The sequence below is a fragment of the Manihot esculenta genome, chromosome 9 (assembly GCF_001659605.2).
Source record: "Manihot esculenta cultivar AM560-2 chromosome 9, M.esculenta_v8, whole genome shotgun sequence".
In the NCBI taxonomy this organism is placed as follows: domain Eukaryota; kingdom Viridiplantae; phylum Streptophyta; class Magnoliopsida; order Malpighiales; family Euphorbiaceae; genus Manihot; species Manihot esculenta.
Genome location: NC_035169.2, coordinates 11,866,554 through 11,894,197, shown reverse-complemented (window position 1 = coordinate 11,894,197; position 27,644 = coordinate 11,866,554). Strand labels below are relative to the sequence as shown.

The 27,644-nt window shown below is 34.2% G+C and overlaps 4 protein-coding genes across 10 annotated transcripts; 2 read left to right on the top strand and 2 right to left on the bottom strand.

Annotated features, from left to right (window-relative positions):
- Positions 1-4,068: 4,068 nt before the first annotated feature.
- On the bottom strand, positions 4,069-6,984 carry LOC110611163 (beta-1,4-xylosyltransferase IRX9). 4 transcript variants are annotated; one of them, XM_043960479.1, is made up of 5 exons: positions 6,795-6,984; positions 6,211-6,346; positions 5,628-6,126; positions 4,828-5,062; positions 4,069-4,379 (listed from the first exon to the last, which is right to left on the bottom strand). In XM_043960479.1, exons 1-5 carry the CDS (start codon positions 6,795-6,797, stop codon positions 4,227-4,229), a joined length of 1,026 nt encoding a protein of 341 aa, XP_043816414.1. In that variant the 5' UTR covers positions 6,798-6,984; the 3' UTR covers positions 4,069-4,226. The 4 variants fall into 4 exon arrangements, with proteins under 4 accessions (XP_043816414.1, XP_043816413.1, XP_021607007.1 ...); XM_043960478.1 differs by having other exon boundaries at positions 5,628-6,346; positions 6,795-6,983; XM_021751315.2 differs by lacking the exon at positions 6,795-6,984 and having other exon boundaries at positions 6,211-6,566.
- Positions 6,985-10,437: 3,453 nt separating this feature from the next.
- Positions 10,438-13,630, top strand: LOC110611495. The gene is made up of 2 exons (XM_043960480.1): positions 10,438-11,706; positions 12,203-13,630. The coding sequence occupies exons 1-2, from the start codon at positions 10,787-10,789 to the stop codon at positions 12,204-12,206; spliced, it is 924 nt and encodes a 307-aa protein (XP_043816415.1). The 5' UTR covers positions 10,438-10,786; the 3' UTR covers positions 12,207-13,630.
- Positions 13,631-21,315: 7,685 nt separating this feature from the next.
- LOC110611400 (cell number regulator 8) lies at positions 21,316-24,432 on the top strand. Its single transcript, XM_021751710.2, has 3 exons — positions 21,316-21,677; positions 22,487-22,689; positions 24,024-24,432. Exons 1-3 carry the CDS (start codon positions 21,356-21,358, stop codon positions 24,261-24,263), a joined length of 765 nt encoding a protein of 254 aa, XP_021607402.1. The 5' UTR covers positions 21,316-21,355; the 3' UTR covers positions 24,264-24,432.
- A 331-nt stretch (positions 24,433-24,763) lies between these two features.
- Positions 24,764-27,012, bottom strand: LOC110611402 (DNA-binding protein S1FA). 4 transcript variants are annotated; one of them, XR_006352158.1, is made up of 3 exons: positions 26,788-26,984; positions 25,869-26,144; positions 24,764-25,786 (listed from the first exon to the last, which is right to left on the bottom strand). XR_006352158.1 is itself a non-coding variant. In XM_021751711.2 (2 exons), the coding sequence occupies exons 1-2, from the start codon at positions 26,845-26,847 to the stop codon at positions 24,949-24,951; spliced, it is 276 nt and encodes a 91-aa protein (XP_021607403.1). In that variant the 5' UTR covers positions 26,848-26,989; the 3' UTR covers positions 24,764-24,948. The 4 variants fall into 4 exon arrangements, 1 of the variants encoding a protein (XP_021607403.1); XR_006352156.1 differs by having other exon boundaries at positions 24,764-26,144; positions 26,788-27,012; XR_006352157.1 differs by having other exon boundaries at positions 24,764-26,008; positions 26,788-27,012.
- Between the last annotated feature and the right edge of the window lie 632 nt (positions 27,013-27,644).

The following is a 27,644-nucleotide window of genomic DNA, read 5'->3' as shown; positions in this document are numbered from 1 at the left end:
CTTATGCTCCAAAAGTCGCTCCTCATAGGCCTGCTCAATCTTGGCCTTCAACTCAGCAGAATCCTAGTACTCCTGCAGGCACTCCTCCCAGGCCAGTTGGACCCTATCTTCTACAAGCCTAGCGCCCCTCAGCAGGCAAGAGCACCTCTCCTCCAGAGCAGTGACCTCTTAGCGAAGTTGTTGTTACTGAAGCCGTGACTCCTCCGCTACCAAGGCCATGCCTTTCAGGTCCTCGGCATACTTGTTGAGCTCCTGCTGAAGGATAGCAACCCGAGCCAAAGCCTCCTCCTGTTGGGCTCTAGCTTCCTCACATCAAGCCTTTGCCTCCTCGCATTGAGCCCGGGCCTCATTGCATTGACCCCGGGCCTTATCCCATTCACGGCAGGACTCCTCTAAAGAAGACAACTGTGCCAAAGTCTCGTCTCGTTGAGACTCTACTGCAGAAGCCCGCTCAGAAGCCCTACCAACCTCATCCTGCATCTCCCCTAAGCGAATGGTGAGGTCCTCGAGTTGATTTTTAAGCTCGATTATATGCCCACGGGCATCACCAGTCGCCACGAGGTTCTCCTCACGGCGGGCCTCATCAATTTGTTGGTCCATCGAGCTCTAGAGGGACTGATCCTGAGCATCAATCTCCATGTAGATGCCAAGCGCCTGACAGAAAGGAGACAACAAACAAAGTTAGAAAACAAGGGAAACAAAGCAAACTTAAAAATTGTAAAGTGACTTACCATGAGGAGCATCTCTCGGAGGCTATCTCCCAACTCCTTCCAGGACAACGAGCGAAAAGCCACATGTTACTTGGTGGAGCAGAGCAAATGGTTGGCGAGAGCAAGGAAGCATGGATTAGAGACATTAGATATCCCGCCAAACATGTTCTCCCGCAACATTTCAGCCTCAGAGTTCGCCGCAGACCTAGGAGTCATCTCAGCAGCGTTAAGGAGCTCATTGTGAGGGGCTGAAGATAATAGCCCTATGGCTTGCTTTCCTTTGTCAGCAGGAGGAGGGAGAATGGCCTCAGGAGACCCAACTACACATGCCTTCTTGGAGGCCTGGCCCTCGAGAGGGACCTCGGAAGACTGGGCTCGCTTGCCAGTGGAGCCCCTAATCACAATGGCACCAGCGGCAGCGGCCTGCTTAGATCGTCTTGGAGAAGGAGCAGCCTCGGTCCCCCCCTTGAACCACCCTCTGTAGACTCTTCGATGGTGATAAGCTCACGGAAAGCTGGAGTAGAGGTCGACTTGGGCTATGGAGTCACAGGAGACTTGGAGGAGCCCGAAGTCCTGCCTTGAGGAGCCCTTGGAGGCATGCACCAAAGCTCGGGAAGAAGCGAGGGCAGGAAAAGTAATCCGACCAGCCACAGGAGGAGAGATGGCTTGAAAAACCTCTCGAGTTACATCTGCCACTGAACGGCCAGCCCGAAAGGCCTCCAGAGTGGCACGCATATTCTCCCTAGACATTGTAAAGTTCTTCAGAGGCTTAATTTTGTCCATCGATGCAGAAGAGGTTGCGAAAAACAAGAACAAATAGCAGTTAAAAGCAAAATACAGGAAAAAGGCAGAAGGCATAAGAGAAAAGTAGAATATCAACAGGCAAATACCAGCGTCCCGACAGTCTTGAAGACTGGATACGAACATGCACTTCTTGACATCATACTTTCGCGATATAGAGGTCAGTCGGAGAAGACAAATATGATCCAGCACGGGCAGTCGGGGCAGGTCATTACAACCTGGGGGGACATCCCTTCAAGAGAGATCCACATCCCAAGTTATCCCGGAGCTCTCCTTCAGCTCCACCACCACGAAACCTTCAACGCAGCCTTTTATGGAGTCCTTATACTTCAAGAAGGTAGATAACCCTCCTAGGGGAGAAAAATAATAAAACTCTTGACTAGCTCTAATCAGGTAGAAGAAGGTGGAAAACAGGACAATGGACGGGGTAAAACCCCAATACAGGATGATAGACTCAAAGGAACACATGAAGAGAATGGAGTTGGGTGAGAGCATGCGAGGCGTTACTTCAAAGTAACGGAAAACCTCGATGAAGAAGGGAGAGAAAGGAAAGGTCAAGCCAAAATCACGCTGCTTGACAAAAAAGACCAAGCTGTGATCTCGCTGGGGGTCAATCAAATCTGGCAGCGGAGGAACGAGAAGAATGATCCTCTCATTATGGTGAGGAGCCCTAACATGATAGATAGAGGTATCTAGATACTCCCGAGAAAAGAAGTTGGTGAGAGAAGAAGGGGTGATGCAAGATCTCAGATTCACAACAACAGAAAGTCTAGAGCCAGCCATTAAAGAAAGAAGAAGGCGTACCTCGAAGAGATTTCGTAGAAGATGAGAGAGAAAGAATATAGAGAGCAAAGTGTGAAGAAGTTTGAAGAAAAATGAGAGTTTAAATTTGAAAAGAGTAAAGGCAAGGAAAGGACCTTTTTGACAGAATTCATCCTCGGGCCGCGCGGTCATAATGAGTGACTAGGGATTTACCCCCTCATCACTCTTGAAATAATTGCTAAGGAGGAAAAGGGGCACTTGATGACCGCCGGACTTCTTACACCCGGGGTGAGGTCAAGCCTTGGAGAAGAATATAGGCTCAAAACCCATCGGGTCATTCTAAAGCAGACCGGCCCAACGTCGCGTGCTCCAGCCTGAGACCAAAGCAGGCCAGACTGAGCATACGCGCAGGTCCACCAGAGAACAACTTAGCCCGGTAACGTGACAAGAGGTAGGAGAGCAGGCCTAGTCACCTCGAAGCCCTTTCAACATGCATGCTGGGGAGAATTAAATGGCCGCTTGACAAAGGGAAGTGCACTGGCACGTCCGTACGTACGAGTTTGAGTGATAGGGACAGGTGGCAATGTAGTAGGGTAGCAGTTATGCGTCACTAGAGAATAATGAAGAAAGGAATAAAGGAGGGGAGACGTGATTTTCCCAAACTAAACTCACTCATACACTATAAACCCTATTCTCTGAATTTCAAGATCACATAGTATTCATATTTATAATTTACCATTTTTATTACTTAAAATTATGAATTTTCTACTGTTTCATAATTTAAAAGAAAATTTTTTTGAAAAAAGTGAAAGAAAGTTCATTACCTAACTCTGTAGACAAAGCAATTAAACATAAGGAGCGGCATCATCTTACAATATGGTAAAGAATATATACGCTAATACTATATTTGATATACCATAATAGTATCAATATTTCTATTGAGATTTAATAAGAAACTTAATTGCATTACTAATACGACATATTAAATGTAAACTTAAGATTTAAATTCACATTATTAATAAATATGTATTTATTAAATGGAGCCCAAAATGATTATAGGATGAGAATTAAGATTAAAAATAGGTAATATGTCATTTTCTAATTACACCTGATAGGAGATAGAAATATAGAATAGGAAAACTAACTTTGAGGTAATATTTTTAGCTAATTAGTTTGCATGTCCAATTTAATAATTGAAAAAAGGTTGGTGGCTCAATAATTAAGCTTCAATTATTTATCTCTTTATGAGAGCCATTATTTTCGTTTTTCAAAAATAATTTTGAACTAAATGATTTTTATTAACTTTAACTAATATATTGAAAATATGATTTTTTTTTTCAACAGAAACTTTGCAATAATATATTTAATGTAAATTTCATTTACAAAGAATAATGTAGCATCATGTGTGAATTAATTCATAAATCATAGTCTATACTTTCTATATAGTGAATACTTATTAAATTAAACAAAATCAACAGCTACTGCCTTTGCCTGGCCCAAGAAGAGGAAGGAGACTAGGGCTAGGAGAGGTTTCGCATAGGCCCAACTTGGATGCAATTATCTCATTTTAGGTCCAAAGGGAATGTCCCACTTTTTTTTTTTTTTTTTTTGAGTCATGCCTTTAAAAACCCTTAAAAGACACTACACTACATAAGGGGAGGAGACTCAATCTTGAAATCCAGGATCGAGATGTGATGTCTAAGTAGAGGGTCTCTAAATTTCCAATTCATCATATTGATTTTTTTGTTTTTCCAATTCATTTACTTGATCAAAACTTAATTCTGAAAGCTTACTATTTTAAAAGCAACTTCAATTTCATTAATATTAATTGAATACCTTGTCTAAATTCATACTAAAAAAAAAAAAAAAACATAAATTTACACAAAAACAAGAAAGGAAAAGAATTGCAATATTACTTGATTGTTTCTAATAAATTTTATGATTTTGTGATCTTCATCTGTGGTTGCTATCAACTGCAGTGGTTAATTGTTTTTCAGTGGGAAATTTAAGCTGCCAAAGCATTATTTTAGAGCAGTCCTCTGCTGGGATTCCCTTTAGCTTGGTCTCATCTTCAAGAGCTACTTGCTTCACAAATTTCACTGAATTCTGTCACCCAAAACAACAAATATTTTATTTTCCATGTAGATGAAACCATATAGAGATTAATAGGAAAAAATTAATAAGTATGATGAATGGTTGGAGGTTGGCCAAAAGTTGAGTAAAGCCCAAAAGAAAAAAGATTAATTAAAAACCATATATTAATATGTAGCAGTTGGAATGATTAGACAACAGCTGCAATTAGGTGAAGAAGCTATGATTAACTTAAGATTCTATCTTTTTCTCCCATTACAAGTAAAGCAAGAAGCAAGCTTTTTTGCATGGATGCATCATTACAAGCTGGACAAAAATCTCATACTTTGAGAACTTTAATGTTAATAATGCATTGAAGCAACATGGAGACTAAATAAACAAAAATTTAAAACCGATCAATGAACTAATATTTTTATATGTGATTTTTTAGTCATTATTTTTTTGATAAAAAATTGAAAATTACCTGAGAAGTCTGTGGAACAGAAGAAGGGCGACCCCATCTCTCAGGATCCCAGAGAATAGAACTATTGAAAGCAAAACTTGAAATGTGAATAGGAGGAGGTGTTACTTGTTCTGTTTCATTGCTCATTTTCTTTAGATGCCATCCAATCACTTGTGACGAATCGCATACTGGTCCTTCTATTTTCACCTTATTCTTGTTTCCTGATACTAATGCTATTGGCCATGCCCCAAATACCCTGCAAATTGCAATTTCACCCCTCAATCTAAATATTATATTCAGTATGATGTAGTTGAAGGGTTAATTATATATATAAAAAAAAAGTCTGGTAGAAACAAATTCGAACCCATTAATTTATGTAGCCTAGCTGTCCAATCTTTATATTGTTATTGTCGTTTAATGTTCAATAAACAAGTTAGAAATAGTCAAAATCAAATAAAAATGTGGGATTCATTAGCTGGGGTAGCTTTTTCTATGGCCAATCCTATGTTTCTTTTTTGGTATAAAATGCAAGGAAGCTTCAATTTTTTTTTTTTTTTAAATGGTATTTGGTACACCAGAGGTATCACATCTTGCTTCAGCTGCCATTGAGATTTGTTCAAGAAAAACCTAAACTTTTGAAAATTTCACACTCCACCCTATTCAATGGGTCAATTTCTATATGAAACTATATAACAACCTTATGCATTTTTTTAAAAAAAATCAGTTATCTTAATTAATTATAAATTCAAGACATAATATTCACCGTTTCAATTGAAAAAATTTCATGGTGATAGGTAAGGGGAGAAAAAAAGAATACTTACTCAATTTCTCTGAGCTCCTCAAAGAAGGCAAGATCATAGATATTGGAAAGGCTAGCAAAATGAACAATCCCACTAAGCCTGTGCTGTTCAATGTGTCTAAGAGCAACATTTCTCTGATGATCCAATTCAGCTTGTGGATCTGTAAAATTCTCTTTAGAAACCAAATGCCTGTACATAATACCTGTTTTTCTAAGAATCTCTGATGCTTCATTTGAATCTTTTTGCCCCTCCACAACAATCCACATCAATGGTGGAGGAACCAATCTTATGGTATTAGCCAATCTCCTCAAAAACACCCCTTGATACTCATCTTTGTTACTCACTGGAGTGATGATAACCACTAGTCTTCTTGGAATCCACTTGGCTTCTGTTCCATCTTCTTCTTCTTCTTCCCTTTTTTCCAAGAACTTTTCTCTTTCAGATTCTGCAGAACTTGCTGGGATTTGCACAGGAGTTTCAGCTACAAAACTTGCATTTTTGGCAGGCTGAGGTGTTGCTTCTAGGTGAATCATTTCAACAGATTGTGAAGACAAGTGTGATTTATTTGAAGAAGTAAGTTGAGTATTAAAAATGGAAGCTTTACCAGTAGGAGCAAAGCCTGTGAAGAATCCCATAACAAAGCACAAAGCAAAATGGACTACAGCTTTCTTCCATAACTGAACCTTCTTCTTTGATCTTTCTGCTGACCCCATTTTTCGGATACCAATTGCTGAGCTTTGCTTTAAGAGAGATTGAAGAAGAATATTTTATATAAGATGGATACTAGGAAACTCAAAAGGCACAAAGAGAGGGGACTGGGGAGGGATTACTTCATTTAGTTGTCTCTTTAAGTGAAAGGAACATTGAAATATACACACAAGATTGCACCAAATAGTTGTTGGGATGGAACCCATCAACTTATATTTAGGCAAACAAATAAATATAATCTTATTTAACCAATTAATCTTAAATTTTCAATTCTACTTGCATATGCATAAATCAGGTTTCTTCTATCATTGTTGTTTCTTTTGTACTACTGCTGATTGTTTTGAAGAAAGTAACTTTTATGTGGAAAACATTTTACATGAAGAATATTTTTCAAAAAAGTAATTTATGTTTTATTATTCATTGCAATGTTAAAAAAAATAATGATAATATTAATAAATTTATATATAAAAAGTTTAGAACCATGGATTCCTGGAGAGCTTCATGATCAGCCTGAGTGGTATCATGTTCATTTCAGCAGCCTCCTTCTCAAACCTCTCAATCACATGCTTGTCAATACCTCCAAGCTTGTAGATCAAGTGACCAGTGGTGGTTGACTTGCAGAGTCGACATGACCAGTGCTGTTCTCCTTGTGATAAAATTTGGGAGAGAAGCTGAACATGATAAACGAAAGACATTGAACAGAGTTATACAAATTAAATAAATAAACGTTAACTCCTCCAAATTTTGAACTAGACATAGGATAAAATAAAGACATCCATACCCTCAAACACATTGATGATTTTTGTGCAGTTTAATTTCATCAAAACGGAAAAAAGAATAATTCTTTAGAACAAAAATTAGAAAAGACTAATGACACCAAAAATTAGATAGCAACCATCAAATCAATGAGCCCAAGCCCACACATTATATTGAACCAAGTGTAGTGTTGAATGGTTGGGGGAGCTCTAGTCTCCTGCATTAGAGCCCATTCAAATCCAAAGCCCAGAAATTTTAAATAGGAGTCTTAACAAATATAAATAGAAGCAGAGCTTCCATCTGAACAACAAAACTTCTGAGGTCCAATACTGTGGTCTGGACATGAAGGAGTTAGGGCAATTATGGGCAAGGTGAGCCTTTTCAAGTACATCAGAACTATTTTTTACATAGATTTAATACCCTTCCTGTACATGCATTTGTCTGTCCCTGTTTTTAAGATTTGGGATAAAGCATTGTGTATTCATTGTTACAGAACTTCGACAGAAGTCTTAATTTTTCTTTATTTTTGGTTATCTGAATTTCGCCTTAATATTTAGAGACCATGAAAAGATCACAAGCCTTAAATTTTTTAGTTAAGTTATCCCAATAAAAAATAAGATTAGTTCTTACTAATAAGGTGTGGTGGGGGATGATGTCTCCTCTGGTGGGCTTGTTGAACTGCAGGATGAGAGCACTGTTTCTTACCCAATGCCACGGAGTCTTGCCAGCAGAACTGGATCATAACGTCTGTATTTCGCTCATCGAACATCAGGAAAACCAGATTGAGGAGCTGAAATCCGAATTACATTCTGCTCAAATCAAACTCTATAAAAAGGAGGCTGAACTCCAAGCACTGAAGGACTGCGCACTGAATTCTCTCTATCAACCGTATCAGGCAAGTATTTTAGCTTCCATCCACTTAAGGCTGTATCGTGTATGCATGTAATATTCTTGAAAGGAAGTACCCATTGATGTTTGCATGAGCTTTGCTATGTAAAATACAACTTCAAATCGTATTGTTTTTCAGATGATGAAGCTGTGACACATGCTGAGAAAGAGCGCATCAGTTAATGGGATTACGAAAGCAAGATGGGATATGAGTCAAGGAAATCGGTGCTGAGATGAAAAGATTTTAAATTTTGTATTATATTTTTTCTAATATAATTGGAAATCTTTTTCGATAGACTGTCTAACGGTCTCCATTCTATTGGATATAAAATATTTATTATATTAATTTTTTTCAATTTTTCATTAATTATTATATTTTTTAATTAATAGAATGAAAATCGTTAGATAATGTAGGTATAATGTTGCTGTGTTTGGATGATCAGAGACTGGGTGGGAAGGTAATGGAGTGGGCAGTCATAGAATGCCGCCAGATTTAGTGCCACATAGATGGGCCACATAGATCAGAGTTATGTCCTTTAAATGCCACGTAGCTCTTCTGGGCATCAAATTGATTTCCTCCTCTAGGCACTAGTACTGGTATTTAACATGTTAGGATTTTCAATTTTTGATGTTTATGCCTAGTGTCTATAGCTGAACCCTCCCTTATCTTTATTAAGAGAGTCCCGATTGACTTGTAGCGATTTGTATCCTTCCAATTCTAGGACAGGCACTTTATTCAGTGCCTGAAAGGAGGCCTGAAACCATAGTTGACTTTTTTGTTCTTTTCTTGTGATGCGGTATTATTCGTGAGTCTATATTCATGCTGGAGAATTACTAAATTACACATACTTCTCCTAGTCTTTATCAGAAGAAGGAAGGGTAATTTCGGAAAGGTGTAAAACAAGGGGAACTCATTGCGGTGGTGGTTGTTTGCGTATAGACATATTGATAGTGGTGGAGCCATGGTGGTGGGGCGCGGAATGGAAGGAAGGTGAAGATGGAGATGAGATATGACCTCATACATGTTTCTTCACTGCACATTTCCTATCAGTGAATTACCACTTTCACCCTTGATAGAAATACATGTTATACAAATAATTTTTTAAACTTGTTTAAATAAACCGTGAAAATGAAAAGTAAAAAATTTTACATATAAAGAGTAAAGAGTATAAGATTTTTCAAGTGTTTATACGGCCTCCAATAATTACAAACTGTTACTCTAAATTATATATATTTTTTTATATATTTTTTTAATTTTAATTTTAATTTTTTTATAAAAAATTATAAAATTGCTGTTTGTGATTTTTCTTGATTTTATTGTATTATGAATGAATATTGTTACAGTTTTGAAAAATCATAAAATTACTGTATGTGATTTTCTTAGATTTATTATATTCTGAATGAATATTGTCATAATCCTATAACAAACGTAGTGAAACAATTAACTTCTGAAAGAAAATAGTTTTTTTTACCATTTAAAATCAGTTTATACACCTACTTTACTAATAATAGAACCACCTCGCTTCCACTTCTATGGGGTTTGGCAAGATGGTCTAAACTTTTGGGAGTGTTGTATTTTTCCCTTTACTAATATTTGTTTTGCTGAAAATATTTTCAGAAAAAAAAATTATTTTATATTTTAACATTTGGGACATTCATAAAATATTTATCAACAAAAATTATTTTTATATTAAAAGAAAAAATTAAGTAAATTTTTAGAGATTAATAATTTTATGAATACTATTAAACTTCCCATATATAAAATTATTTGACATACTTTTAAAAAAAAGTTGTTTTTAATAAATTATTTTCTGCGGAAAAAAGAAGTGAGCATCATTATAGTTAGATTTAACCAATTGCAATTATGGTTACTAAAAGTGCAAGTTTAAGTGTTAAGAAGGGTGTTTGAGCTAAGCGTAAGATTCACAGTGATGGATAAATTATTAATTTGAGTGCTATATTTTAATATTTATATTTATAAATGTACTTTAATTTTGAAATTAATATAAGAAAAATCATGTTTATTCTATGCCCTTGACCCTACAATGATTTAAAATCAACATTAGGAAATATTGTTGGAACAAGGGTCAATTGGAAGGCACTGTTACTTTACATCCATCTCTTTCAAATGTTATGGAGCCCAAAGACATGGGGAACTAACTAATGCAAATCAAATTAAAAACTATTTGATCAATTGAATAATAAATGGGTGATCTTTCTTTAAAAGCTCAAGAAAAAAAAAAAAAAAAAAAAAAAACTAGTTTGTTGAGTAGTAGTTGATCACCATTTAATCATGGATTCTTGAATGCACAATTTCCTCCTCTGTCAGTTGCATCATGTCTAATCCCAACTATGTTTCTTATAGCACCAAACTCCTTAATTCATGGGTTCACCTATTCTTTTATTTATATGTTTTTAATTTTGGTTTCAAAAAGTTCATTGCTTGTTTAATTTCTTTGTAATATGAGGAGAAATGGAGTCCCTTAATACTAGTAGAAGACAATACATCTCTAAGGCCAGTCCAAATAGAACCCCTACAATATAACCTCCAAATAGAAAAATCTTATACTCAGATTCACCCATCCGTGCAAAGATAAAATATAATTAAATAGAGAAAAAAAACACCAAGAATAGAACTTGAAAATCAACTGGCTTATTACTATATCCTCTCCTCTCTTCATTTCCCAGCTTCAAACAGAACTCTCGCCTCTCTCTCTCTCTCTCTCTCTCTCTCTTTCTCTCGAAATAGAGGTAAAGAAGACAACCCAATAACCTCATACACATAGGCGACATATAGAGAGCAAGAGACAGAGAGAGAGTTGAAGAAGATGAAGTTGTCTACAAAACCCATATCTAGTCCGGGTCGGACCGAGAAGTACCCACCGCCATTGATGAGATTTTTGAGGAGCAATGGTGGTAGCAGAAGTAGAGGCAAGTCACGTTCAAGCCCTATGTTTGTTAAGAAGAAGAACGCAGCTATTGAAACCCAAGAGCCTTCTTCCCCCAAAGTTACCTGCATGGGACAGGTTAGAGTCAAGAGGTCCGAGCAAGACAAGACCCGACCCGGTAAAACCAAACCCCACTGTAAATGGATCCGAAACGCGTTCTTTTGCTGTCATCGTTCAAACAGGAAGAAGCTCAGACCCAAGTATTGTATGCCCTCATGGCGCAAGTGGGCAGTGTTATTTAAGGTGGGTTCGCAGAGAAAAAGCAAAATTAGAGAGGACCCTTCAAAGGCTGAAGCGAAATTTGGCAACAGAAATGAGGAATTACAGCAAGAAAGGGAAGAGGAAGAGGAAACTAAGGCATATGTTTCCACAGTTTGTTCACCACCAAAGAACGCTTTATTATTGACGAGAAGCAGATCTGCACCATACAGGTCTTCTTCTTTAGCTAGTAGATTTTGGGGTTCACCTTCGGAAAGTGAAACAATCGAGCAAAATCGAAGAGCAGAGCAAGAGAACACACAAGAAGACAGTCCCGCATCAAAAACACAGTCTGTTGATGGAGAATCTGATCAAGAATCAAGATTAGATCCAGAAACTGAAGAAACATCAAGTTTTTTCAAAGAATTTGAAGGTCCAGTAACTTCAATTAGAGAAAGGATAATGAACCCTACAAAAATTGAAGAACAAAGAACGGAGGAAGATGGCAATGTACGTCCTTTGATACTCACAAGGTGTAAATCAGAACCAGCAAGAACAGGAGAGAAGCTTGATCCAGAGTTGAGTTTCTGGAAGAAGAGAAGGTTGGGCTTCACATGATTGAATTAATTGCTGAATTAACCTTTTTTTTTTTTTTTTTCTTTTTCAACTGCTGTTTTGATTTTTTTTTCTTTTTGGAAGAAACTGAACTGAATATAGTTTTTGAACTTGAAAGTATAATTGCTATTATTATTATTGTTTTTGTTATGATATTATATGTGGAGCTGAAGGAGAGAATCTCTATGGCTCTTGGTAGTATAAAAAAAAAAGCTGAATTGGGAGTACACTAAAAGATGAAATGATGAAATTGTTGTTTTTATGTTTTAATGTTTAATCTATGTGGCTCTGTCACTGCTCATGGACAGCTGTTTACATTTCTGTCTTTGTTGCTAATTAAATTAATTTTGATATATATATATATTTTTTTGGCTATCATTTTATTATGTTTTAAAGCTTTTGCTTTATGGGTATCTCAGATTTATTGTGGTTTTTATTAATTTAATAACCTTTGGATCCTCTGACTACCTTTTCTTGCATCAGGTGAAGAGACCCACTTCAATTTTTACTTCCATAAGCTCAATGGTGCTTAGGTTAATTTGTGATGGAATCATGTATAGACAATATGACTGTCTTATTACACTCGTTTTGCCCCTTTCTTCTTTGGTTTCAGTGAAAATACATCAAAGCTGTTTTGCTGGAGCAATTAAGATCTGATGAGAGTTTTTATTATAATATAGGAAAATTTTAGTCATAATTAAGCTTTTATTATATGTGATAGCTACAGTGTTTTCTACTATTCAGAAGGACCACATTCATTGAGAAACCTAGCCCTCCAGCATTTTCTATTGGATAAGAAACTGGGGGTGGAAATTCTCTCTTAAACCAAACAGTTTGATTCTATGTCTCTTAAACCAAACAGTTTGATTCTATGTTAATTAGGAAGATATGGGTGGGTTCAGACAAATTTTCTTTTCTTTTATTATTATTTAGAAAAGGGGTGAAGATTAGGAAAGGAAAGGACTATCATGTAATGTTAGCTCAGATTCATTGCTTGATGAATGAAAAAAGAACAAGATCCAGTTAGGAAATTGGACAAGCAATATCTTCCTTGTTGACAAAAAATCAAGTGTGTCTACAAAGTGCAACTCTGGCCCATCTTTTAAGCATAAAAGTGCAACAAATCTTTTCCAATGGTGGCATTGGCCATACCCTCTTGCTTTCTGTGTGCAAGCCTCTCCATAGTTGCCCATCACCAACCTTGACCTTAATGTAACCCTCAAGGCCCCATGTAAACTATTAACCTTTTTCAAGTTGTGCAAGTCTTTGAGGAATTTGCAAAGAGCAATATGAAAAATCAGGCAAGAGATCTTGAATTCTAATCCATGGACAACAAGAGAGAAACCCTTTATCTCTTTTCCTATTGTACAAACATTTTGCATTTCAGATTCTGGAAAGAGTCAAAATGTACATGTCCTTTTCTTCTCTTGCATGTCAAGGAAATTATTTGATAATTTTCTCATTTTGAGCCATGACCTCTAGTCATGCAATAATCTTTTTCATTATAATTTGATGAATGTCTATATATACACAGAGAGAGAGAGACCACTGGGTTTGAAAAGTTAGGTCTGAATATTGAAGCCATGTATTATATGGCTCAGATGGGTTTGGTGGATCAGATTATGAGGCTCTAAAAGCATGAAAGGAGCAGAGCTCAGTGCCTTTTGTTCACAGAAAAGGTAGCTTTTTTCTTTCCTGGGCTATCACTGGAATCCAAGGTTATGTCACAGCACACAGTCACAGGTGACCTTTCAAGTCAGTGGGCCTCTCCTTGGTATTCACACACCAGCCAATTCCAACCATAAAACTCCACCTCCAATTTCACATTTTCTTGAATTCTTTTTTCCTCAACAACCATTAGTGTCATAATCATGCATTAAGGATCAATAATGAAATCTGTTCAGTCCAATAAGCTTCACTACAAGATGATTATTTGTCCTAATTAAATGGATATTAATTAAGTCAACATTTTTCAAGAGAGAAACTTGTGACAAATGAATTGGATTTTACATAGAAATTTGACACTTGTTTAACATGATTTGATTGCATGAAACGGAAGAAAATGGTTTGATTAATGCACCTAAACAAATTATTAACCCATCCATCTCATTGCTTTTTCTTTTTTTCCTCATTACTTATGGAAAATTTTCATAAACTTAGAAATTTAAATTTAGACATTATTTAATTCGAACCCTTTAATTTTTGAGAATTTTACTTTTTCAAAAAATAACTAAGATAGTTTTTTTTTTTAAATTGATAAGAAATTAGAGTAAGATGTAAATTAAATAAATTGAATACAAAAATTTTCTGAAAAGCTGAATTAACTTACCCAACTAAAACAAAGGAAAAAGAGGGCAACCTGTGAGATTGATGGCCTAAAATATTGCAGTTGGAAGTGAAATACTCAGAAGAAGGCAAGTAAGGGTAAGGTAGTGTGTTTGTAAAGCAGGATGTATTCAAATCCAGCCAACGCATAGCTGTTAATGTTGGACCCAACTTGACCACCTTTGAGGGTTAGGGTTAGGGTTAGGGTTACCATAAGAGCATGCAATGTCCCACTTGGGACCATCATAATTCATTAGTTTGGGTTCCCAACCACTTTTCTTTCCTTTAATTTATTGTATGCTACTCTATTTTTATCCATATAAATTATTCAAACAGTTAATTCTTAACCATAATCAATGAATAGAATACACATATGATTGTATTATGAAGCTTTTCTTAATTAATAGTTCCATTCCTTTTTTTTCTTTTCTTCTTTAATGGTCAGAAAGGAAATCCTTTGCTTTCTTTTCATTTTAATGGTTAGAAAAAGAAGGATTTGAAAGAGATGTGGCAGTTGACAACAAGTAAATATTGGTTGGATATAAAAGAGTTTTTTCTTTTTACATATCTCATAGAATAGATATTGGACAAAAAGTTCATATACTTTCTCATTAATTTTTTTTTTAACTTATTTCTACAAACTTAATTTGAGACTTCTCAAATTTATTCAAATGCACTTACCACCATATTAAATCTGTAAATGCACATATGCTAGGATATGCTAGAATTTATATTCACTGTAAAATTATTTTTCATTAATTTGTTTAATTTTTTAAAAAATAAAGATATATTTTTTATTTATAAATAAATATGTTAATTAATAATCAGTCAAATTTGGGTAGCTTATTACTCTATTTATCACTAATTAAATCAATTATTATGACTAATTTCATTGGTTAAAAAAAATATTGAGATGAAATGATTATGATATCATGATAAGATTGGTTGAGACTTGGGAGCCCACATCACCAAAAAAATTATTTTATTTTAGGTAGCTTGTGATTATATTTCACTAATAATTATAATTAGAAATATTGATAATTCCATATACCATAAAATCACCAAATCTCTCTATTACCTTCAAAGATATATATGAATGATTTTTTACTTGTAGTATTACCTTTCCCTTTTTTATTTTTATTTTTATATAAAACCTCTTTTTTCTTATTCCTTGAAAAAAAATCTTACTTGAATTTCATATTAAAAAAATATAAAATTTATTTTATTAGAATTACTACTTGCAAAATCTTACTTGAATTTTATTTTATATTAAAAATATCAAAAAAATTAGACAGCTTATCTTATTAAATTGGTCCTGCTTGCTTAAACTCTTCATGACATTTTGGTAATTAATTATTGTTTTTAAATACATCAATAATATTTAATTTAATAATGATGGTGTTTGAACTCTAAGTAAAATTCTAATTAATAAAAATATTTTGAAAAAGTATATATGAATTTTAATTCTTAAACTTATGGTTAGAATACATAAATGTTCCAACCCAACACATCCACATCGTCAACTAGCAACTAGTTGCTGTGTCGATTGTGACCATTTCATTTTGCTAATAAACTCACAGAAAGAACCTCAACTGCTTCCATTCCTTGGTGACCATTTCATTTACTTTAGGCTTCTTCTTCTTTTTCTTCTTCTTCTTCTTATTCAGCTGGTAGCTGTTGCTTCATCTTCTTCATATATTTAATGTATATATAAATGTATATATAGGTAGCTGGCTAGCTATAGTTTGTAAGACCTGAAGCCCCCTCAATGGAGATCAAGCGCAGTGTCACCTCCATCTTCCTTCTACTCCTCCTCCTTGTCTTGCCAAGAGGTCTCTGCACTTAGAATCAACAGCTTCCTGATGATGATTTATAGCTATGGTTGTAAATAAGAGAATTGTAACTAAGTTAGCTAAGTTTCCTTGTTGTAGGAAGATGTCAAGTAGCAGAACCAGATATTTTCGAGATTGATTACAGAGGACCTGAGACTCACTCTTCTGCGTTGCCTCCTCCTGGTGGTCGTTCTCATGGCAGACCTTTCATCCATGGAGATCAAGCAGCAGCTCGCAACTCCAATGGCAATCGACAAAATGTAAGACCACTATAAAACCTCTCTTTTGGAGGGAGATATTGCATAAAAATAAATTTAACAATTATTAAATTAAAAAAATGTAAAATTCTTTGCTTTGTTGTTTTGATTGTTTGTGTTTTGCAGGCCAAGAAAATCCATGGCTGATGAGAAAATTTTTGGATTAATTAGTTTTCTCTCAATATTAGAGTTGAAGTAGTGGGTATTGTTCTATATAGAAACGAAACTGTGTAAATATTAATAGTTGCATTTGTTTGTGATTTTATATATATAATATTAATAAGATTTTTATTTACCTTATTAATTAAATCTATATCTGATTTGGATTCATAGAATCGTCACTCGTGTTTGAATTGTAAATAAATAAATCTTTCATTTAATTCTTCAAAAATAAAAATCTTATCATACTAGTAAAGTAAATTTGATTAATGAATTAAGCTGCTTAATTGCTGATCAAATTATTCTTTAGTTACAAATTTGATCAACATAAACATATTTGATCTTATGGATAACTTTTTAAAGGTCCAATATTTTTCTTATTCCATCAATTTATTTTTTATTAACTTTATACAATAAATATGGAGCATGTGGAGGTAGGGGTGAGCAGAAATCGGTTTAAACTGAAATAACCGACCGAACCGATTAATTTTAAAATTTTAGTTCAGTTTTATTTTTAATTCGGTTCGGTTTGGGTTTAATTTTTTAAAAAATCGGTGATTTCGGTTCGGTTCGATTTTAGATTCAAAAATTTCGATTAAACCGAACCGAACCGAATTACCTATACTACGTCGTTTTGAAATGTACTCTTATTTGCCCTAAATCTAGAAGCCGTCCCACTGAGTAGAGTTCACGCTAATCTCCATTCCACGCCGCCTCACCCTCACGTCACACACAATGCCTGTGCCTCTTCTCCGAGCACTGAGCTCCACCACTTCCAACGGGTCCACCATCCGCCGTCCAACCTCCAGCTCCCGGCATCGACTGATTAACCATCGTGGCTAATCCGGGTTCGCTCTTGACTACGTTGCGGATGCACGACTTAGCAACGCGGACTCCTCCTCACCTCACTGTCGCTCTCTAGTCTCTCTCTCCACGCAATCGTCGGCGTCGGCATCGGCCGTAGCTTTCCAGTCCATCGGCTCTCCGCGTTGCTCTCAGGACCGAACGAAACCCAGGATGAGAGGAGGGGTGCTTTGGGAACTAGAAAATGTGAATTTTTCTCTGACGAGACTGCCCTCGGCAAAGGTACCATCAGCGATTCAGCGTAGAAGTAAGAATAATGGCATAAAGTCATAAACGGTTCTGGTTGCAAGAAGTAGGGAGGGTAAAATCGAGAATTCTCGACTTGCAAAGAGGGTAAGTGCATGGTAGAACGGAGAAGGAAGAGGAGAGAGAAGGATCAAATGCCGCCGTAGGAGGAGGCTTCTTATGAGTCTTGTTATGGCACTGAATCCAGAAGAGCAGCTACCAGTGTCCAAAACCATTTGTTGGGTTTGAGGAGTCCCAATTGGAAGAGAGACGATCAAGTACTTGAAGGTGGATCTGTAGTTGTAGGGTGAGGTTTTGATTGGTGGGTTCTGCTTGGTTTGCGAGACAGAAGAAGTTTAAAACGAAGGCTCCTAAGAAGTTTAAAAATCAATTCAACCGATCGGGTTCGACTGAATCGAACCGAACCAAATCGGTTCGGTTCAATTCGATTATTCCTCTTATTCGGTTCGATTCGGTTTGTATAAAATTCTACATTTTGATTTTCGGTTATTTCGATTCGGTTCAGTTTTAAACCGAACCGACCGAATGCTCACCCATATGTGGAGGTTAATAATAACTTAATTATTAAGTTTAAAATATTTTTTTAGGTTTGAATAGGATATTGAACGCAGTAAAAAAATAAAAAAATAAAATTTTATATCAATAAATAAGCTTAAACAAAAAAATAATAATATTTAAAAAAAAAACGTTTTATTTTTCTTACCACAAAATATGAAACCGATTGTTAATTACAAATCATTCAAGTGTCCGATCTCTAACGATATTTACACAGAATAATAATCGAAAATCTTTAAAACAGTTTTAAGGAATTGAAAACTTGAGAAGTTTTAAGTGTTAATTTTCTACATTTCCTACAAATTCTTTAATTTAATTTAGAGTAATGAGTTCTATCTCAATTACATAAATATCTTCATATAATTTGTAATATATCCAATTTATCTCCGTTTGTTACTCATAAACCAGTGATATGATAAATCAAAATATAAAAGTCATAAATACTATATAAAAGTCATAAATACTTTCATATAGTTTCTAATATATCCAATTTATTCTCATTTGGTACTCATAAACCAAGCAATGTGATGAATCAAAATATAAAAATCAGTCTATAAAATTATTTATTAATTTGAAGTTAAAAAATTATTTATACAATTATCACTTGAATAATTCATAATTATATGTTATTTTCTATATGAATTTTTCGAGTGAGTCAATTAAGTGTACTTATTCATAATAAATACTTACATATTAGTTTTAAATATCTCGATATATCAATTTATAAAATAGAAACGTAAAAAATATGCTCTATATTCATTAAAATGTTATTTTTTATATTGAGTGATAAATTATTCACATATTCCACTTTAATTAGCAAAATATTTATATAAAGAAAGAACAGGCACAGATTTTTGGCAAACTACTGGCATTCAATGATTCCAACATAATAAGAGTAAAACTAAACTCGTAAGGTTTGGCCATTTGGCGGACCAAAAGGGAGTTGGGTCATTAATATAAATAAAATATTTAATTAACAGATGAACTTGTGAAATTTCAAATTTAAATATTATATGGAAATTAATTTTTAAAAAATAAAATATTTAATTATTGTATATTGTGTTACATCATAACATCTTACTATATAATATTTTTTTTTTCTCCAAACATGATAAGAGAATTATTAAAGTAGCGATTACATAATTTTCTTTTGGAGATGCATTTTTGTCCCCACTGGATTTCCACAAACAATATCAATGAAGCTCCGTCACGGAAAATATATATATATATATTTTTATATTTGTAGTATTTGAAATATTTTTAAAAATTAATCAATAAAAAAATATTTTTTTAATTAAAATATTTTTAAAAAATAGCTTTTTTTTTAAAATAACATTTTTTTAAAAAAATAATTTTTTACACTTTAAAAATCTTATTGGGACATTTATATATAAATTTATTAATATATATTTTTTAGAAATTAAAATTAAACTGACAATAAATTATTTTATTGAAAAATATTTTTTAAAATTATTATCAGTTAAAAAAATTGAGGTATAGTGATTAAATTTTCAATAATAGTTAAAATTTTAATTTTATATTTTTTGGAAAATAGATTGAAGTGGATTTGGTCCTACCTAGTTACAAACGTAAGTCCATTATCAAATGAATCCCCAAAAAACCCATTCCTTCCACAGTACTGTTTAATTAATGCTTAAGCTTTGTGCGTTACAGAATTAACCACAATTTAGTCCTATAATATAGTAATTTATATTTTAATTCCTTTAAAAATAAGATAATTTGTTTTTATAATTAAAATAATAATAAATTAATCATTTTCATGAAAAATATAGTTAAATTAACATTGTTGTCCTATTTTGATATTAAGGCTCTATTTAATTTTCCTATATTTTTTTTTGCTTTTCTTAAGTTAAGATTCAATCCTCAATTATTATAAATACCTCGACAATCCTTGGGCCAATTCAGATAGAGGATAGCCTTCCATCTCCCAATAAGGAGTGTGGGCTTTCCTGCTTATCTTTGAGTTGGGCTATAAATAATTTTCGTTTGTTTTATTCTACATATCATGGTTGTATGACGAGAGTTTGTTCAAGTTATATTGGTTCTATTGTTATTTTGTTTTAGTCAACAAGCTGTAATCTGAGTGAATGTGAAGCTAATGTTTGCATATTTTCTCTTGTGGAATCTTTGTATTTGCGAATATGCAGATTTTTTATTTTTTTATTTTTTTATAAAAAGTTAAGGGATCGAAAGTTAAATTTAGATTTTTTAAGATTCATTAATACATTTGTCCCCGAATGCTATGTGTGGACCTTTTAATAGCTCAAGTAATAGTTAGTTTAATCAAATAATGTTAATACTTTCTCACCATTCCTTCTCTTATTTTTTTATTCACCAAAACCCTTTCATTTATTACAGTATTGGCCTCTTCATACTCCTTTCCTTCTATCCCGGCCGTTGATTATCCTTCCTATAGCCGGGATGGGGTTGTATACATCGTTGTTTTTCTCATGGCTTCATGTAATTCTTCCTGTTATTTAATTGCTTGATTCTCTTTGTTAGAAATAGATTCTCTAATCCTTTTACTATCGTTTAGGTTTTTAATGATTGAATCCAAAACACATTAAAATCGCTAAACTGTCGTTATATGTTTCAACGGCTAACCTTTAAGACTCTAGTTAAAGTCAAAATTCTATTTAGATCTCTCCATTCATATCTACAATAATGATGTTTGGTTTAATTGTTATTCTCTTTAGTTCTTTGATTATCTCGTATATTTATTGGATTTTTTTCTTGGATACCATTTAGGGAGATCTCTTTTATCTTTTTTTTTTAGCGGATTCATGACTTTTAACACTCAAAATTATAACTTGTTTTTATTGTTTTTCCTATGATTCCTAAAGTCATGACTTTTAAGAGGCTAGTTTAGTGTTGGCTGTTAAACTCAATAAACCAAGGATCCCTACTCTCAATGCTTTAGGCGTCGTTCTCTCCTATTGTTGCACAATACAGAGCTTAGAGCTCTCATAGATTTTTTTTGTCTATTAAAATTGATTGTGAATTAGAATTTCTTAAATTTTTAGTTCTTGTTTTAAACGTGTTAGTTAAACTTTGATTTTTTTTTTTTTTTGGGCTTGTAGTAATCTTTCCAAGCTTTTTTGTAGACTAATTATTTTGGATTTTAGCTTTCTTCAGTAAATTTCTATCTATTGTAAAAAAAAAAAAAAGGATAGAGATTTTTATTTTTAACCCGAACTAGAGTAGGTCGCACTCCACAATCTGAAATAAACCGACCGAATCGACCCGGTGATCGGTCTTAAACCCGGATCACAATCTGTCGGCTCTTGAGCTTTGACCTCTTCTATTCTCTAAATATTATTTATTCATTTCTTTTTTATAGATCTCATATTCCATCATCCTCGTTCTTTCTTCTCAAAATGGCCAACACCACCACCAACAGCCTCAGCGACAGCTGCGATCACAAGGAGTCGAGTCCTCTCTTGGACAAGAGCATCGAAGAACATAACAAGAAACCCACAACGATTTCCGGCACCAAAGTTGCCGCATCTCCTCCTATGGAAAAGGAGAAATCCGCAGCGCTGGAATTGGGCCGCCCTGAATATGAGTGGACTGCTAACGGATTGCCATTGAATCACGGTAGCGTTGTAGGTGAGCCCATGGGTCGGGCTCAGTGGGACTCCAGTCTCTTCGCTTGTCTCGGTCGCAATGATGAATTCTGTAGCAGCGATCTTGAAGTTTGTAAGTCGTCTTCTTTGTTTAATTCGGTTTCCCTTAATATAATGAATTTTGAGAGTATTGAATTATTTGAGCTAGATCTTTTTTTTTTTTTAAATTAAGGTCATTTCCAGCTTTCATGAAATTGATTGGTTAAGTTATAAGAAATCAATGCATCTCTGTTGATTGGATTAGGATTACCTGGTTTGCTATGGGTAGGCAAGAGAATGATAATAAGAAATGTGCCCTTACCAAATTGTGCATTTTTACAGTGGTTTATCAATTCAACAACTTTATCATTCAATTAAATTTATTTATAATGGATCGCTCGTAATTGGACAAGGATTACCTTATCCGCAATTTTGGGAAGAGATTGATAATAAGAATTGTTTGAAATGGCCGCGATCACACGTTTGCTTGATCTAGAGCTTGTTGGTGATTAAAAGTATGTGCTTATGCTGTGTATAGGTATTAATACCTAGCTGCAAGCTTTTTTTTTTTAAGAGATTAGCAATTTCTCGAGTCTATGCGCCTTTTTGGTTCTGATGGGATAAAATGGAAGACAAGTAAGTAGTTTTTGAAAATCGAATATGTTAAACATTATATGACCCTTTGCAATTGAATGAATTGATTTCATAGTGTTTGGGGTGGATATGATCGTTTCATGCTGAATCTATCAGAGGAAGAGGAGGATTGACAGATAGATGTGTTCGGTATTAATAACATGCAATGCTTCTAGGTCATCATATTGCATTGGATTGACTATTACTCGGAATTGTGCTATTGAAGGCTCATCCTCGATTCTTTTCATTTTTGATTTGTTATTTTGCTAGGTCTTCTTGGAAGTGTTGCCCCTTGTGTGCTCTATGGAAGCAACGCTGAGAGACTTGGATCTAGTCCTGGAACCTTCGCCAATCACTGCTTGCCTTACACTGGTCTATACGTGATTGGTAATTCATTGTTTGGTTGGAATTTCCTTGCACCATGGTTCTCATATCCTAGCCGCACAGCTATTCGTCGAAGGTTTAACCTAGAGGCAAGTTATTTTCCAACTTTTGCCCCCCCCCCCCTCTCTTTCCTACTCTGAGTAGTTATTAGGTTGGTTTAGTAGTAAAGTTTCTAGAACTGAAATAATTGAATTTGCTTGAGTATCCAAATTGAACTAACCTAACTGCAGTATTGTTAAGGTGGGAGGCGACACTAAGACTATAGGGTATTCTATGGCCGTAGATGAGAGGCAAGGTGTCCTTTTTGAAATGAGGTGTCATACCCTAAATTTATATACACACTCACTTTGAATATAAAAATATCTTACTTTTAACTGGTTTAATAAGTTAAGAAGCATATTGAAAAAGAAAAGCAACTAAACAATGCTCATATAACAAAAAGGCAATCAACAAAAATAAACAAAATCAAATCTAACAAAAAAAATTAAAAAGAAATATAAAAGATGTTGCTGGCATGAGTGAGAGAAGAAAGAAGAAGAAGAGGAGAAAAGATAAAAATATATATATATGTTAAAAAGAGATGGGTGAATCTTCTAGCTATGCCAATCTAGGGAAGAAAAGTGAAGAAAACAAGAAGAGAACATAGGAGAGAGAGGAAAGAAGAAGAAGATGAAGAAAGAGAGAAAAAGGAAGAGATGGGTACCTTTTAGGTTGTATAAATTACTTCTCAGCTGCTGGCTTGCAGACGAGAAGATTAAGAGTTCAAGGAAATACCTTGCTTTCAATTCAAAAGGTAATATTTATGTACTTATATGTATATAGCTGTTATTTAACATAGGTGTTATATATAAAGTCAGGCACTCGCCTCTTGCAACCCAGGCAAGCCTCATCCTTGCTCTGTGCCTTTCAGCACCTTTAATAACACTGCCTAACTGAAAGAATTATAATTTAGTTTGGGCTTTTCTTGGGATTCTAATCTTGGATAAAAATATATAACATAAAATATATTTTTTTGAAGAACCCGACCAATCTAAATTAACAAGTTCATCAATTCAGTTTGTTAATTTGGCAAATAGTCACTCCTATAGATAGTTTCGTATGATTTTGTTCTACTACTACTGTCACTATTGCTGCTACTCTGCTAGTTGTAGAGCACTATTTTGTGCTATTGGGCTTTCTCACTGTGTACCTTCTTTCTGTTGTGTCTCTAGTAATTATTTTTCCTTCATTTACTTTGAAAAAAAAAGAGGCGTTATTATTATTATTTTGGGGGAGGGGTTGTCGGCAACATTTCAATTGTTATGTATGTATGAAAATAAGTTAGGTCAGACCTTTTCTAATGAAACTTACTGCTTAATAAAATGTTGGGGTCAAAGAGAGCCGTTTTTGAGAATTTAATTAAGACAGGTTTGATTTGCAACAGGGTAGCTGTGAAGCACTTAATAGGTCATGTGGTTGCTGTGGAAGCTGTGTGGATGATGAGCTGCAACGTGAGCAGTGTGAGTCAGCATGTGATTTTGCAACTCATGTGTTCTGTCACCTGTGTGCGCTTTGCCAGGAAGGCCGTGAGATCCGTCGCAGGGTGCCTCATCCTGGGTTCAACGCTCAACCAGTCCTGGTTATGATCCCACCTGGGGAGCAAGCCATGGCCCGTGGGGCCTAGAGTGCCTTTGCATGTTATATCCTGTCTATATATATATATATATATATATCAGTGTGACTATAAAATTTGTTAAAGCTTGTTTCAATTTCTTGCATTACAATTAAACACTATTTGGTTTGACCAATATATTTCTATAAAGCGTACGTGGATATGGTGTTCTCTTTCCTTATTTTGAATTACTTTATTTGTCTAAATTTTGAAATGGAAGTGCTGTATCACCATATGTAGGCCCACGTTTACTTTTATTTGCACTTGATATCGTATTGATTTGACCCAGAGAATATTCAGACGATAGTAGGAACATCAAAAGCATTTTGGCAAATACCCCAATGCGAGCTACGGCCTTAGCTTCTACCATTTGTCAATTTCGGAATCACCAGTCTTAAAATGGTCAACCATATAGCTTGCGGTCGGATACTACTACCATGCGCCACCAAATTGACGAGAGTGAAAACAAGCTAAACTCAAGTCAAATATACCATCCAATATAAGACTGATTCTGAACTCTAACTGGTAAAATTTTCTATCAAGTATAATAGCTAAAAGGTGAAATAAATAACATAATCGTTATAAAAAAAAAAAAAAATTAACATGGCTCTCTTGACGCGAAATATTGACGCGAAAGACGGGAAAATTTTGAACACGAGTTTAACAAGGGTAATGAATAGCAAACACATCTCAAATTTCACTCTCCGGGTGCAGAGACGCCATGCTTCAGTCTCTCTCTCTTCATTTTCTTCTTGGAGATTGGCTTCTTCTTTTTGGGAGGAAGTGTCTTCTGCGCATACACGTAGAGTGCATAATTTCCAATTAGGAATGTTAGAACTAGCCCGCCAACAAGCAGCAGCACTATCAATCCTGGGTTGAATCCTTTAGCCTCAATATCCTTGACCACATTCCCCTGTTAACGATGAAATTTAAATTATACTTCATAAGCTCCGAAAGAAAACCCAAAAAAGAAAAAAAAGCAAGGATAAACACAACCTACAAATTAACTTATTCAGGCCTCATCCAATTTGAACGGGTAACTTATATATCATATTTGCTTTTGCCGTTCAAGAAAATTAATTTTGTCATGTTTTGTATACATAATTAATCCTGATGTCCACCACTGGCAGAGTTTATGGCCTTCCTAAGCAATTGAGTTATAATGTTAGTTCCATTAAACAATTGCCCTTGATATAAACAAACATAGGCCAGCCTTTAGAGAGTTTAGGCATGCTTGTATAGACATTCAAAACTCAAAAGCTCTGGTTGGTTAATAATGTAATTCCAGAGTTGATAGACATTCAAAGAAAAGTTTCATAGGTAAGACCAAGATCACGGGAAAAATGATGCTTTCAACATCTTTTCACCAATGATCTTCTAAAAATTTTCTTTGTCACAATTCTAAAATAGCCAGTAGAAAAAATAACAAGGGAAACAGAATAACTCAGCTGATCATAAATAGACAAGCATGATAAGAATGCTTGATTGTCTTCCCATGACTTGACCTCAAAGGAGGGCATTAGTAGTCTCCTAACCTGCACAACCATTATAATTCCCGAGTCTCCGCATTAACTGTTAAAACCTCTTAATTTTATCTTATAAAGTATAATTTAGTACCTTTCGTAATACTTGCAACATTGTGCAGGTACCCAACATATAAAATTGTAAGATCCCATTCTATTGTAAATTTATAAACATTGGAACTCCACTGATAAAGAAATTGAAAAACTTGCTGCTTCATCAATAGATCATAGCACCTGAGTGGCATGTCCAGAAACAATGAAAAACACCTTTGCAGATAAAGGGGACGCCCAGAAGTAGTCTAATTACTTGCTGTGCCACACATCAATACGAACACGCACAAACACGGCAATACCAATTATCAAGCAACAACTACAAGTGAAGTAAATTAAATTTATGAAGACAATCCTTCAATTAAAGGTATAAGGAAAGGGCGGGGGGAAGAAAGAAAGAAAAAAGGGACCCTGCCTCCAATAATCCAATTCTTAAAGTAATATATTATAAGCATGTCCGCTAAGCCGAGCCTAAAGCATAAAGGTAAATCAAACTGTCTCCTGGAAATCAAATAATCCATCTCCAAAAATAATTTTCTCAGTGCCAAAATTGAAGAAAAAATTCACCCTTTAGCCAATAAGCTAAAGCATCACCAATAAACCAACCAAGTGTTGTATTAATGCAAATAACATTGTGAAGTAAGAATCAGACATAACTAAATCAGGGAAACTTAACCAACTCTGTTCCAGGAATTTAACATATTGATAAAAAGTACGGAAATTCTAAATGCTTTACAAATATGAAACAAGAAAGAGAAAGATATATCAACATTATTCACAATTTCTAAGAAGAGTTGAATTGTCGATTAAGAAAAAGGTATCATATCGTAAATGAATCCAAGCAGACAGTAAAATTGAGATCTCAGAGGCAAAATCCTAAAAATTTCACGTCTATGAATGCAGATTTTGCAGGATCAAGTAATTGGAAATTGATAAAAATTTTGAAATCGATGAAAGCTTACCACGTTCTGAAATGACGGAGGAGAGTGATCGGCGAACTCGAAACCGTCCTCCACGTCCATCGTTGATCAGTTCCGGAAGATCGATATGGCCTTGTTAAATAGGCAAGAGAAGATTCCAGAGAGGGAGGGAAGTGATCGAGACAGATCCAAATTCTAACGCGCAGAATGCGAAACCAGGGTATAGCTAAAGCGGGTTATAAGGAAAGTTTTATTTTGACCCTCAAATCTTTTAAATACTTATGTTTGTGCCCCAAAATAATATAATGTTTAGTTCAATCCCGATCTTGGCCCCGGACCAACCCATGTAAACAAAGATGTCCTCGGTGAACTTTGAGGGTATAAAATTGAATATAATTGATAATTGATAGAAATTTAAATAGTGAAATTAAATATTTAATAATTTTTTAAATAATTAATTAATATAAAGATTATCAACTATATTTCAAATGAAATTAATTTTTATTGAATAAGCAGCTGTTTTAATTTTATTTTTTTATTTATATCATATTAATCTTTATAATTTATTAATTATAATTATTAAATTTAAATTTTGTATATTAATAAATTATTTGAAATTATAATACTTAATACATAGATTAAAAATACTATAAATAAAATTAAACTAGTTATACATCTATTATTATATGATAAAAATTATACATAGAATAAAAATAATTATATTTTAATTATTATATAATGAATTAATATTTTAAATTTATTTCGTTAATATAATAAATTAATCTATATTTTTATTAATTATTTTATATATAAATAATAATTATATATAATTTATTTAATACTTAAAAATCAATTATCAGCCATTAATAATAATTATTTATTGAACGATGTGTTTTTTT

Bases quoted from the DNA above. Each gene is read 5' to 3' on its own strand.
- LOC110611163 (XM_043960478.1), bottom strand. The intron at 5,063-5,627 runs GTAAGTATTCTT...TGCAATTTGCAG, and splicing joins GAGGAGCTCAGAGAAATTGA to GGTATTTGGGGCATGGCCAA. The intron at 4,380-4,827 runs GTAATTTTCAAT...TTTGGGTGACAG, and splicing joins CTGTTCCACAGACTTCTCAG to AATTCAGTGAAATTTGTGAA.
- LOC110611495 (XM_043960480.1), top strand. From the start codon at position 10,787: ATGAAGTTGTCTACAAAACCCATATCTAGTCCGGGTCGGACCGAGAAG.
- LOC110611400 (XM_021751710.2), top strand. From the start codon at position 21,356: ATGGCCAACACCACCACCAACAGCCTCAGCGACAGCTGCGATCACAAG. The intron at 21,678-22,486 runs GTAAGTCGTCTT...TTATTTTGCTAG, and splicing joins TAGCAGCGATCTTGAAGTTT to GTCTTCTTGGAAGTGTTGCC. The intron at 22,690-24,023 runs GCAAGTTATTTT...GATTTGCAACAG, and splicing joins GTCGAAGGTTTAACCTAGAG to GGTAGCTGTGAAGCACTTAA.
- LOC110611402 (XM_021751711.2), bottom strand. From the start codon at position 26,847: ATGGACGTGGAGGACGGTTTCGAGTTCGCCGATCACTCTCCTCCGTCA. The intron at 25,165-26,787 runs GTAAGCTTTCAT...CATCGTTAACAG, and splicing joins CTCCGTCATTTCAGAACGTG to GGGAATGTGGTCAAGGATAT.